The 13,041-nt window shown below is 37.1% G+C and overlaps 1 protein-coding gene and 1 long non-coding RNA gene across 2 annotated transcripts; both read right to left on the reverse strand.

Moving 5' to 3' along the window:
* Positions 1-891: 891 nt before the first annotated feature.
* Positions 892-3,420, reverse strand: LOC113671336 (uncharacterized). The gene is made up of 3 exons (XM_089212052.1): positions 3,393-3,420; positions 3,091-3,222; positions 892-1,728 (listed from the first exon to the last, which is right to left on the reverse strand). Exons 1-3 carry the CDS (start codon positions 3,402-3,404, stop codon positions 1,354-1,356), a joined length of 519 nt encoding a protein of 172 aa, XP_089068178.1. The 5' UTR covers positions 3,405-3,420; the 3' UTR covers positions 892-1,353.
* Positions 3,421-3,520: 100 nt separating this feature from the next.
* LOC149042836 (uncharacterized) lies at positions 3,521-5,036 on the reverse strand. Its single transcript, XR_016188353.1, has 4 exons — positions 4,898-5,036; positions 4,260-4,326; positions 3,694-3,726; positions 3,521-3,553 (listed from the first exon to the last, which is right to left on the reverse strand). It is a non-coding gene; the product is annotated as an uncharacterized LOC149042836 (long non-coding RNA).
* Between the last annotated feature and the right edge of the window lie 8,005 nt (positions 5,037-13,041).

Raw genomic sequence — 13,041 nt, forward strand, 5'->3', positions numbered from 1 at the left:
CGCTAGCAAGTAAATTTTGTCGGACTTTGAGTTCGTTTCAAGATAGAACAACACAAATACACAAGGACATTTTTACACTAACTTTTTAACCATCCTTTTGGCTTTTAAAAGCTTGAAGCTCAGTAGATTCTGTTATATCGTTCATTGTGAAAACTGTCTTTGTTTTGATGCTACTTTTCGACACAGGATAAGTATCTCGGACAGAAGTATTCACCAAAAAATAACTATTTCTCTGCCAGCTTCAATAATGACAGGGGATTAAGTTTACGTTTAGAAAATAAAAAAAGGATTATGTTGACAGAAATACCGGAGGTCAAGTACATTCGTTATATGAGGTCACACAACTCCGGTAATATTCACGGTGAAAATGTGCATATTTGAGCGATCGAACGAAAAAAATTATTTATCGAAAACTAAAATATATTTTCACAAAAAAAACTACACCACAACAATTGGGCTATAAAATATGAAAGTGGAGTTAAAAGCGAATTTCGGGTGACTTGCCGCTGTTTGTCTGATGCACGCTGACATTAGCTCTTAGGGCGTTGAGAAAGATGGGAAAGGAAATATTCAAAAACTCTTCCAAAGCAAGATACTGTAACCATTTTTTTTCAATAGTGTTTTCATAGTCCAATTAATCACACAAATCCTTACAGGTAATTACAGCGACACCTCATTAAAACTCTTGTTTTACTTCCATATAATTTCTTTTTTAAGTGATATTTTTGATTTCTCATAGTGAAATTTAATACAACCAGGCACAACTTTGGGGGTTTTCCCTGGGGTTTCCGGTAATCAGTGTATCCCCATAATAACGCAAGGGCAAAAGGAGCGGGCGTGGAAGTTAGTGGTGAAAAAGGAATCGAGTTTCTGATTAAATAAATCATGTACAAAAAAAATATATAATGATGATACTGATGATAATGATAAACTACGTCAAGAGTTCGAAAAGCAGATGAGCAAAACATTTCTTTCCTCTTCAATGGGTGTACACACGACGCGACGAAAGCTGACGCCTACAATCTGGGCAATACTTATTGCGAGTTTTCCATGCCGAAATCGGATATCACAAATACAGCCTACACGTTTCTTTTTTTTTTGTTTTTTGTTTTAATGATGATGGAAATTTAAGACTTAGAGTAAATTAGCTTTGATTCTCCAAATCGATGCAGCCTATGGCTAGAAAGTAATTACTCAACTTTATGACTTTAAGGGAGGCTTTACGACATCTGGACAACTCCTTCGATCGATAGATATTGTCTTGAGTGTTAATATGTCGTAAAGTAATTTTCAATAGAAGATAGAGATTTTATTTTCGTTTTTCAGAATCAAACAACTTTGACAATCTTTAACTCAACATACATTTTGTTCCGTCGCTGTAATTTTTTGGATGATCAACGAGGATGCTGGTAGGCCAAGGCTAGATAAAGTCTTAAAAACACAGGAACTGGCCCCGGGTCCAGGTGGACCCTGGGTACCATTGAACCCAGCTGGTCCACGAAGACCCTGTACACCAGGTAGTCCAGATGGTCCTGCAGGGCCCTGAGTACCATTATATCCTGGAGGTCCGGCAGGTCCAGCAGGTCCGGCAGGTCCAATGTCACCCTTTGTACCATTATATCCCGGAGGTCCGGCAGGTCCGGGAGTTCCGGCAGGTCCAGTGTCACCATTAGTACCATTGACTCCAGGTGGTCCTCTGATGCTCGTGCTGCCAGTAGTTTTTTTCACCTACACAATTAAAAAAAAAAAACAACAATGATATTCACAGTAACCACTGCAATGACGATAATCATGAAAATGATTACAATTGTAGTGATAATGACAATTAGCACAGTTACAATAAGAATGACAGTGACAGTGACAGTGAAAGTGACAAAGTGAAAGTGACAGTGACGTTGACCGTGACAATGATAGTGAAAGTGAGTGAGGTGACAATGATAGTAAAAGCGAAAGGGAAAGTGACAGTGACAGTGGCAGTAACAGTGATAATGACGGCGACAGTAACAATTATAGTAAAAGTGACAGTGGCAGTTACTGTGACAGTGACAGTGACAGTGACAGTGGCAGTGGCAGTAACAGTAACACTGACGGTGACAGTGATAGCAACAGTGACAGTTGGAGTGATAGTGGCAGTGACAGTTAATGTGACAGTGACAGTGACAGTGACAGTGTATGTGACAGTAAAAGTGATAATGACAGTGACAGTAACAGAGACAATGACCACGACAGTGACAATGAAAGTAACAGTGACAGTGGCTGTGGCACTGCCAAAATGGGAGGCTCTTATATGAAAAGTTGTATAGAAGGAAAACAACATTGACTTAAGTTGGTTGTGAGAAATGCACAGTTTGTTTTCATTTTTTTGATTTACATTAGAGACCTTTATCATACTTATTTGCTCTTTATAGTTTGGACTGATAATGGAATGGTCACCAAAGATCAATCGATCTGTCTATAGGCTTACACCACACCATCCCTTATCACTGATATATCTATACCTTAAGTCAATGGTCGAGATACTTTTAAAACTCTTGGAAGTTAATCACACTAGATCGTTCTTATTTTTGACTCAATCATACGTTTTTGTGCTCCTCCACCCCTCAAACAGGCTCTTTAAGCCAGTACATACGGTTGATTTGAAGAACTTTTTGAACAATAAGCTAAGTTGTAGCTTAAAAGCTTGAAATTAGATACAAAAAAGTATCCCCTGCCATTCCACAGACATAAAATAAAAGTAAACGGGTCATTTTGAAAAAAAATTTAGAATTTGCTGGGGTAGCATTGCTTGAATTTGAATGTTCAACACTGACTCCTGCAAACTGTGAGGGGTCATGCATTTGACAATCTTTGAAAATCCTCTTTAACTCACAATGAAAAACAGTCTCTGTTTTTTGTAATAGGTTTAGAGGCATATCTGTACCATGCACTTTGTGATGACCATTAAGTAGCTTAACTTCAATTAAAAGAGACAATGATATTGTGCAGCTTAGGGCAGTGACTTGGCATTGCGAGATATCTCAGATTAGGTCTCTGGTTGGTTGATTCATTCGGTATGAAATGGCACACAAAAATACATTCAGATATATGTACCTTTTGATCCAGTTGCATGATTCTTTGTTGAAAATGCAGAAACCTCTCATTTACGCTTGTATTCAGACCAATCAAAACTTGAGCAGCATGCTGTACTGCAAGATGGATATCCTCTAGCTCTGTATTTTTGCCCTAAAAATAAAACGGGCCAAATTATTGAGTTAGAGAATAAGTGGGCCTACTAAAGTTGGTGAAATAAGTAGAGCAGTCCGCGTTTTGCTTTTGAACATAATGATGATAGGAACTGTAACAGTGAGAGATTCAGATAACAATACATTCTTAATGATGGTATCGAAACTTACCTCGTGTTTCATTTTCCCATATCTTTTTTCATCTGCCATAAAGCAAGAAACTTGTGTTAAACTCAGTGCACTAATAATAATTTTTTCCTAATTTAGATACAACTGGAAATGGATGAATTCAAACTTGCCTTTAATGCTAGTTCCTCCAACTCTGCTTAGACCTAACACAAGGGTGAAAAGAAAAGAAACTGCTCAACATCATATCATTTTTCTAATGAATGGTGACTTACAATCATTATCATTATTGTTATTATTAAGATGATCATTATGATTATTAGAGGTGAATGAATGGCAAACTTACATTTTTCTTCAGTTCTTTTACATCCCCTGAAACCTATAATAATAAAAAAATGTCAATCAATATTCCGGATTAAGTTTCTGTGTACAATAATACTTGTAATTTCTTATTATAATGATCTAATGATGATGATGGCTATAGAGGTGTGCAATTTGCATGATAAAGTTCATACCTACTATGCTGCAAAAGTTGGTTCAAAAAATTAGGAGAACACTGGTAATGTCTGGAACAATGACACCCGAGAGGACCTATAGTAATATTTATCAGGCTCCCCCAGGCACAAAACAGCCTGATTAGAAATAATATTTAGATCACCCTGTTGAAAAAGTGAAAGCAGAAGAAGTGTATTGTTGTTAATACAAAAATGATGCCCCTAGCCTGCACTCCAGGGAAGTAATTTACCAGCTCTGTTTAAAATCTATATTTCTATACCATATTTACTAATAATCAGCAAGTTAAAAGTCCTATCGAGGCCCTCAGTCTTGTGTACATACAAGTAATCATGTATTTCACGTCAGTGCACTTTTGTTTTTAACAAATCACTGCTAATGATTAAGAATTACTCCTACCGCGTAGTCTCTAAATGCAGAGAAGTTCCTTTTCAACTCTTGCACATTCTTTGAAGTTCTGACGTTTCTAGAAAAGGGGAAACAATAAGAAAAACATAGAAAATGTAAACAAAAAATGATGAACAGATGGATAAATAGATAAAAGATAAAGCAATTAACACATGTTGAAGTTTCATACATTGATTAGCAAATGTTGACACCGTTCACCAAACATCTCTTAATACAATAAGAGAGAAATAGGACCAGCTTATTCTTGAACTATTGCAAACAATTAATCACTATCAAGAGAATTATTTGTTCATCTCTCAAAAATTTGGTAAGCAAAAGGCCTTTTTTCCTGCTTGTTATATGTAAACGATCTTTCTAAGTTTGTGCATCATTCGTGAGGAAGAAGGTACATTGTATGCCTGTAATAATAGCACTACATTTACGAGAAATAATGTCGAAACTGAGAAGAAAAAGAAGATTTCGATCTGTACCTGGAGAAGAGTCGATTATGGCTTGAAGCATTCGAGGTTCCTTGGAATTTGGCAATAGTTTGTTAGTAACGCTTCGCCCGTCGAAATTTGGATAAGATTCTGACAAAATTCTACGCTGAAGTCCTGAAAAAAATGGAAGAGAATTCGAAGCCTACTCACTTCGCATTGTGGAGGCATCACTCGACAGGTATCTCCGCCGAAAATATTATTCGGCATCCATCACCGAGCAAAATGTCAGAGATGCCAAGGCCAAGAAAATTTGCCCAACAGAGCTCAGCCGTACACTCGAGTAGACGAATAATTATTTTGGAGTGAAGGAAAACTTGAAAGTCACAGTGGTGTTGCCTTTACAAACGTTACTATAAAAAAATTGGCAAATTATTTGGGTTTCAGAGGCCGCTAGGACTATTACAACGCTTACGTTGAAGATTTTTTCATTTTGCAACCTGGTAGCAAAGTGGTCCTGTTTGAGACTTTTTAGCACATTTCGCATTTCCGCTGTGATGTTAGGCTTGGGTGGTACGGCCTTTTGGAGTACGTTGTTCACGGTTCTTCGGACTGTGTCAGCTTGTTCCGTGTCTAGTGGTCTGATGGTTGTTTCTACCTTCGCGGTTATTTCTGTGGTCCTGATGTTGGTCGGCGTGACGGCGAAGTTTAGTCCTTTCTTGAGCAGGGTGGTTTCTGCGTCGCTGAGTGTTCTGGAAGACAGGTTAATGACCCAGTTTGTTTGGTCAACTTTGGGTGTCGAGGTTAACTTGCTTGCTGCTTTCTGTTCGAGGAGAAGTTTCTTGAATATTTGTTTCTGCCGCTCCTTAGGATAACAACCGGTCGAACCCATTGCCTGAAGAAGACTTGCAGTAAGCCGTCGAAACGTTGCGTTCCACATCAAGTGACCTTGTCGTGAGACAACAGAACAAACTTATATTATCAAGTTGTTAAAGGTTTTCTTTTCTTTTTGTTTTCGTGATGATGGAGATTTAAGACTTAAAAGAGAGGAAATTATCTTTTATTTTCAAAATCGATGCGGCCTATGGTTAAAGAGTAATAACTCAACTTTATGGCTCAAGGTGAGGCCTAACGACATTTAGACAACTCCTTTGACTGGTAAACATTGTCTCCAGTGTTAATATGTCGTAAAGCAATTTGCAATAGTATATTTTTTTGTCAGAATCAAACAACTTTCACAATCTTCAACTAAACTTACGTTTGGTTCCGTCGCTGTAATTTCTTGTTGGGCGATTGAGTTTGCTGCCATACCAGTGCTGGTTAAAGTCTTAAAATCACAGGAACCGGCCCCGGATCCAGATGGGCCCTGGGTACCATTGAACCCAGATGGTCCACGAAGGCCCTGAACACCAGGTAATCCTGATGATCCTGCAGGGCCCTGAGTACCATTATATCCCGGAGGTCCGGGAGGTCCGGGAGGTCCGGGCAACTGCAATGATTCGCATTGTAACAATAACAATGATGGTCATGATGATCAGGATAACCGTGGTAGAAAAACTTAATAATAGCATCGTAAAAGAAGAGGAAAATGTCATTTAATTCTTACTTTTTCTTTAACCATAACATTTCAACTCAATGAATACATTGTTGACGTTTCGATAGCTTTTAAAACGTATTCTTTGAGTGTCTGGATCAAATTTTCTGGTTGGTTGTTGTGTTATAGAACTAGGATATCCCAGAAAAGTTTCATGGTATGAGGGAAGTTATATTTATTTATTTTAATTTGATTAACATTAATTCAAGAAAAATTTGTACAGAACTAATTTTACATTACTCTTCTTACATTACTCCCAGAAAAGTTTCATGGTATGAGGTAAGTTATATTTATACTACCATGCGCTTTTTTACCATGTTAGGCTGGATTGGGGTAAATACGTTTTCCTTGCTTGTGTGTAGTTTTATCAAATCTCTCTTTCCTTGTTTCTTCAAATCGATTCAAAATGAATCATGATTTGTCTCAATTTAAAATGGCGCCGTTTACAATTTCTTAGAATTTGATTGGCAGTAATGTTATTGTGCTAAGAGATCCAGAACTTTTAAACAACTTTATTCGAAACCTCCATAGTATGAATGAATTTTATCGATAATACGACGTGCCTTTTTACCATCTTGATGCATTAAGGTGCACTCGTTTTCCCTGTTCAAGCGCAGTTATGCAAAATTTCTCACTTCCGAATTTCTGGATCAGATTTTCCTGTTCAAGCGCAGTTATGCAAAATCTCTCTCTCCCGCATTTCTTTAGATCAAAACAAAACTTAGAAATCGTAAGAAACTCTTAGTCTCTTAAGAATCTATATTAATAAAAGTGGTTTTAGTCTGCACTTGGGTTGAGTTCGAAATGCTTAAGATAAAGTTTGTTTTTTTCTAAATATTTCTTTAAACTTTTGTGTTAAGAAAAAAAAATTATTTGAAAAAACATTGTTTTGGACCCGACCCAGACTTTTTTTGCACCTTTCTTTTTAATTTTTTAAAATTATAGATATTACTATTACATCACTGTGGAGTGTCAACAATAGGGTTTTAACAATAAGGCGCGCGTCTACAACTTAAATGGCTTTTATTTCCCCTAAGGTAAATACACCATCCAGCGAAACTTGCGTGAAATTACAAAGTCTGGCCATCTGAGATTTCAAAAATTCGAAAGGAAAATTCTATAAATCTTTTGAAATTAACAGCAAAATTTCTAAACTGAGAGTTTGGCATTATTGTTCGCACTGAATGCGTTTGGCTTGAAGTCGTCACCAGCACTTTACCACCGGCCACAGAACTTACGCAGGCGTTTTGTCCGAAATAAGCGCTTTTCTGGCGGCTGAGCTATCCTTTACCAAACCTTTTTTACTTTTTATGCTTTGTACATTTTCAATAGCGTAGAAATACTTTGATTTCTTTCACGAACGCGGCAAAAAAGCGTCGCGAACATAGCAATGGCTTCTCGATTTTAATTGGCTGCTTTCATTTGTTTATTTCAGCGTGCTAAAACACACGAACCGACAAAGTGATAATATTTAAATTCTTAGCATCGTCTCGATAAGCTTTTGCTCGATCAAAAATTGACCACCACTATACTCGAGAAAAAGAAAGAGATCCGATCAGGTGGGTTGTGGCTTCACTAGAAGGACATGAGATATCTTAGAACACAGAAGGAGGTAGTTTGTATCTCAAGCCAAGTCGACTGGACCGCCCTTACGAAGTCTTAAATACGTAAAAGTTTTTATCGATGATCAAAGGAAACATCGCTGACTCGGTCTTTTTTTCTCGGTGAATCATTGTTGGTTTCAGGAGATGACAACCACTAATCTAGTTTTAAGAGGCATTACAATACATCTGAGAGCTTTTGTATTTATTCGATCACTGCGATTAATGAAAAAACAAACAAAAAAACGAACACAAACACAAAATTGCTCTTACCGAATTTTTTTGTAGAGCCAAGAGGATCCTCTCCAACTCCTGAACCTTCTTTTCGATTTGCGACTTATCTGACAGAGTAAAAAGTTTAATACTTGTAAATGGAAAAAGAAGAAAAATGATTCAACGCAGAGGGTTTGATTTATTATATACCTGCATCTTATACAAATAAATCTCATGACTATTTGTCGAACATTTTCTTTGTTTCGCTTTCAATCCTCGCATGTTTGAGATAGCAAAAAATAAGGCCATTGATCACAATCCCATACATGTGATTTATCAATCCAAGAGTGATAGGTTTTTCAGTTACTTATTTTTCTCTTTTTGAATTGGCGTTTTGATTAAGAATAATTAATTTTTTTTTTACAGCAATATGCTTGATGTGCCACACTCGCGGATCGGAGTTGTGTGAGAGCAAACCAATTAACTGTTAAAGAAATATGTTTTTCAACCCTTAGTTGTCACAACTTAGCCTCATCTAAATATCAAATCATGCAGACATAATAGAATTACCCATGTTGTTCATGATTACGACTAAGTACCATGATAGACAGATTGCCCCTTGTAAGCAATGTCATTTTCTTATACTTGAAATCCTATACTAATCATCAGTGCGGAGAAAGCTCTAGTAAACAAAGGTCAAGTATTTCAAACTTTGTACGAAATTCTTCAAGAAGTAATTTTTTAACTTGGAGATAAAAATTTTATTCGATAGTAGTTGGTTGATAAATTGGGCTTTTAACTAAAAAAAGAACGTGGCTTTTGTTGACCCAATTTCGTGGAATCTTAATAATAACAATACTCAAATCATATCGAAACGGAAATTTCGCTAATTTTCTCTTCGGACAGGATATTAAATGGTCGAGACCGAAGTAAAGTATTGTTTACTTTATCGTGTCGTACGCGTTTGACTAATGCCACTTTTATAATTTCGATGAATCAAGACCCACGAGTGTTTACTTACAACAGGAAGGAGCAATGGTAGCCGTACCTGTCGAAGCCTCGCTCCGTGCCGTCATGATTGCCACAGCTAAAACCAAAGTGGCAAGGGCTGTTAAGAGCGAAGCAACAGCGATGGCAGATGGGATAAAGAATAATGGGTTATGCTTCACTGTATCAGAATCTTTATACGGATGCGTTTCCACGTTTGGCTTTGCCTGTGGAGTGTCCTTTCTGAAAACTACATCGTCATAGGTTTCGGCGTTATCTTCCTGTTTAGATTCCATTTCGAAATAAATGTTCTCCCGCCCGACCTCGATCTTAGTATTCATCATTGGGTGGTATGATTATGCCGTTTATGAAACAGATCAACTTTAGACTCTTCTTGGGGCGAAACATGCTTAGGCAGACCAAAGAGATGCTCAAATGCTGATCATATGACCATCTCTGATTGATAGGATAACGCATGCATAAAGCATTATTGAACAAAATGATTATGCTGTCTTGATTTTGATCCAGGTTATCACTATCGACCCCACTTTCCAGTGTACAGTGAGATATTCAGGTAGAAGCAAATGAGGTATAGAGGGTATTGTCTTGATGTTTTAGTCTTCGATGGGCTGAGGTCAAACCAAAATTAAATTTTCTTGTCTTTAATGATCCACTGGTTTCGTATAAGCCATCTTCGATTGCATTTCATGCAAAGGTAATTTGAGAGGTGGCATGGATCATTTTCCGAAATAGCTACTTTTAATTTCACATTAATGCTATGAAGGCGTTGAGAAGGATGAGAAATGAAATATATTTAGAAACTCTTCAAAAGCAAGATACTAGAGCCATTTTTTCAACATTGTTTTCATAGTCCCATCAATCACACAAATCCTTACCTACATTTGTCGGAACTCTTTTTTTTCCTTTTTTTTTTAGCACAATGCAATATTAGGCAATTTCAAATGCAGTCAACTGTTTTTGCTCTCATATTAAGCATTATTTGAATTTCTTAAGCTGGGCTACCCTATTTTTTTTTTTTTTGCGGATTGGAGGGGGGGGAGGGGGGGGTTGTGAAATTCGTTAAAAACCCACCCAATCCATTTCACTCGGTCGGAAGAAGGGAAGCCATTTTTACCACTTCATGAAGTTTCTCGGTCCTAGAGGGTTTCACTGAGCATTATGAAATGAACATTGTTCAAGACTGTCAGTTCCTCGAGTTCAATAGAGCACAACAAAAGTCCTTACTGTTGCCCTATTGTTATTTGATTACTTCATGAATTTGAATCATAGAAATAAAACGTCATCTTTGTTCGACTAAAAAACAATGTTTTGTTCACTAAAGTGACTATGATTCCCAAGAAATGTGTGAGCCGTGTAAAATAATACGACCATTACATACTAGATGAAAAACATACACAAAAGTTAAGTTAAAATTTTATTTTTTCACATCAGGTTACCTTTAGGAGCCATATTTCCGACAGTTATAATATCAGTCGCTTAAGTCGCGGCGATTTTAGGTGTTATCCACTTGTGGCTGCTAGTACTCCTTTTTAACTCGATATACTAACAAATACTCTTTCGTCCGTTTAGTACAAAATATAATGTGAAACAAAATATTTTTGGAAGCTATTCTAAGGGACTGAAGTCTATATTTAGCATTGATAAAAAACATAAGTGCTGATTTAAGTATATGAAAGCAACAGTTCGTAGTAAAACTGAGAGGTTTTCTGGGTAACATGGCCACTTAGTTTCACAAAACTTTCTTCCACTCCCATCTCTAACGCTGGCTATCTCATCGAAACTCTTGTTTTACTTCCATATCCTTTCATTTTTAAGTGATATTTTGGATTTCTTATACTAAAAGTTTGATGCTGCCAGGGACAACTTCTCGAAATCGATTTCACGCAAGAACTTGATCACGATTAAATAATGGATATATACGGTATAACAAGGGCGTAGCTGGGGGATTTCCCTCGGGTTCTTAGGTACCCTCGTCGCGTGTCGTCTGTTGCCCCCTCCTGTTCATTAAACGGCTTTCCGTTTTTCCTCTTGTGACTGACACTCCCAGTAGTGCATGTAGCAATACATCATTGCTTCTCCAGTTGTTAGGGTACCTTCGCAAGAGCATCTGTAGGTTCTCTTTCCACCAGCGATGATGCTTGATAATTTAGCAATTTTCGCGTCGTTTGTATCACAGTTTACGCTAATAAAGATTTTACCCTGGCAGGAAAAAAGGATAATAAATATGATACTGATGATAATTATAAATTACGTCAAGAGTTCGAAATGTGGATGAGCAAAAGATTTCTTTCCTCTTTAATGGGTGTACACACGACATCGCGAAAGCCGACGCCTACAATATGGGCAATTCTTACTGTGAGTTTTCTATGCCGAAATCGGATATCACACGTCTAGGAACGTAAGAAGAGAAAAATCCAAGTATTTTCTAACACTGGCCTTAAATGTACGCTTGATTACTAGTTCCCTCAGTGAGCAGGTCGTTCTTGTAAAATCGATTTTCGTTGTCACTCATGGGGCAAGATACAGAGTCATAAAACCGGGCCAAGCGAAAATTTTGAAAAACTGATATTTGCAAACGTTTTTTGTTCATGAAAGGCCGAGGATGTCATTGCTCCATGTGGTATTAAAGAAATAACCGTAAATACACTGAAAGGTATGAAATAAAATAAATAATAAAGAAAATTATTTAACATTTGGCGGCAAAATAAACTTTTTGAACAAGTTCAAGATTCAGATAACGAAACAAGTTGTTTAAGGTTTTCTATGTTTTTGTTTTTTGTTTTCATGATGATGGAGATTTAAGACTTAAAAGAAAGGAAATTAGCTTTGATTCTCAAAGTCGATGCGCCCTATGGCTCAACCTTCGGACTGTAGGGAGGCTTAAGGACATTTGGACAACTCCTTGGAACGGTAAATATTGTGATAAGTGTTAATATTTCGTAAAGTAATTTTCAACAAGATAGCTATTTTTTGTCAGAATCAAACAGAATCAAACAGAATCAACTTTCACAATCTTCAACTAAACTCATGTTAAACTCAGCGCACCTATAGTGATTTTTTAATATAGATGGAACTGGAAATGGTTGAATTTAAACTTGCCTTTATCGCTAAATCCTTCAACTCTGCTGAGACCAACACAACACAAGAAAGAAAAGAAAAGAAACCATTTAACATTATATCATTTTTTAAATAAGTGTTTATTTAGATATATGAAAATTCACATATTTGCACTGCGGTGGAAAGATGAAATTAGAAGATCCTCGCAGCTAAGAACACTACTGAAACTAGTAGTTGTAAGTAGGACCTGAAAAAAAATTTCAGGCCCGTACGGGATTTGAACCCATGACCTCTGCGATACCGGTGCAGCGCTCTACCAATTGAGCTAACAAGCCAACTGGGAGCTGGTCAATGAATTGGGTGCAAATAAACATCCGAGTGAATGAAGATTTAGATATATCAAAATTCACATATTTGCACTGCGGTGGAAAGATGAAATTAGAAGATCCTCGCAGCTAAGAACACTACTGAAACTAGTAGTTGTAAGTAGGACCTGAAAAAAATTTCAGGCCCGTACGGGATTTGAACCCATGACCTCTGCGATACCGGTGCAGCGCTCTACCAATTGAGCTAACAAGCACCCAATTCATTGACCAGCTCCCAGTTGGCTTGTTAGCTCAATTGGTAGAGCGCTGCACCGGTATCGCAGAGGTCATGGGTTCAAATCCCGTACGGGCCTGAAATTTTTTTCAGGTCCTACTTACAACTACTAGTTTCAGTAGTGTTCTTAGCTGCGAGGATCTTCTAATTTCATCAAGTGTTTATTGTTATTGATGATTTACAATCATTATCTTTATTATTATTATTAAGATTAAGATGATCATTACGATTATTAAAGAAGGCGAATGAATGGCAAACTTACGTTTTTCTTCAGTTCTTTTACA

This window comes from Pocillopora damicornis, chromosome 7, assembly GCF_964200805.1.
Source record: "Pocillopora damicornis chromosome 7, jaPocDami1.2, whole genome shotgun sequence".
Lineage (NCBI taxonomy): Eukaryota > Metazoa > Cnidaria > Anthozoa > Scleractinia > Pocilloporidae > Pocillopora > Pocillopora damicornis.

Excerpts from the sequence above, each read along its gene's own strand:
- LOC113671336 (XM_089212052.1), bottom strand. Across the intron at positions 1,729-3,090 it reads TCATGCAACTGGATCAAAAG|GTGAAAAAAACTACTGGCAG; the intron begins GTACATATATCT and ends TTAATTGTGTAG.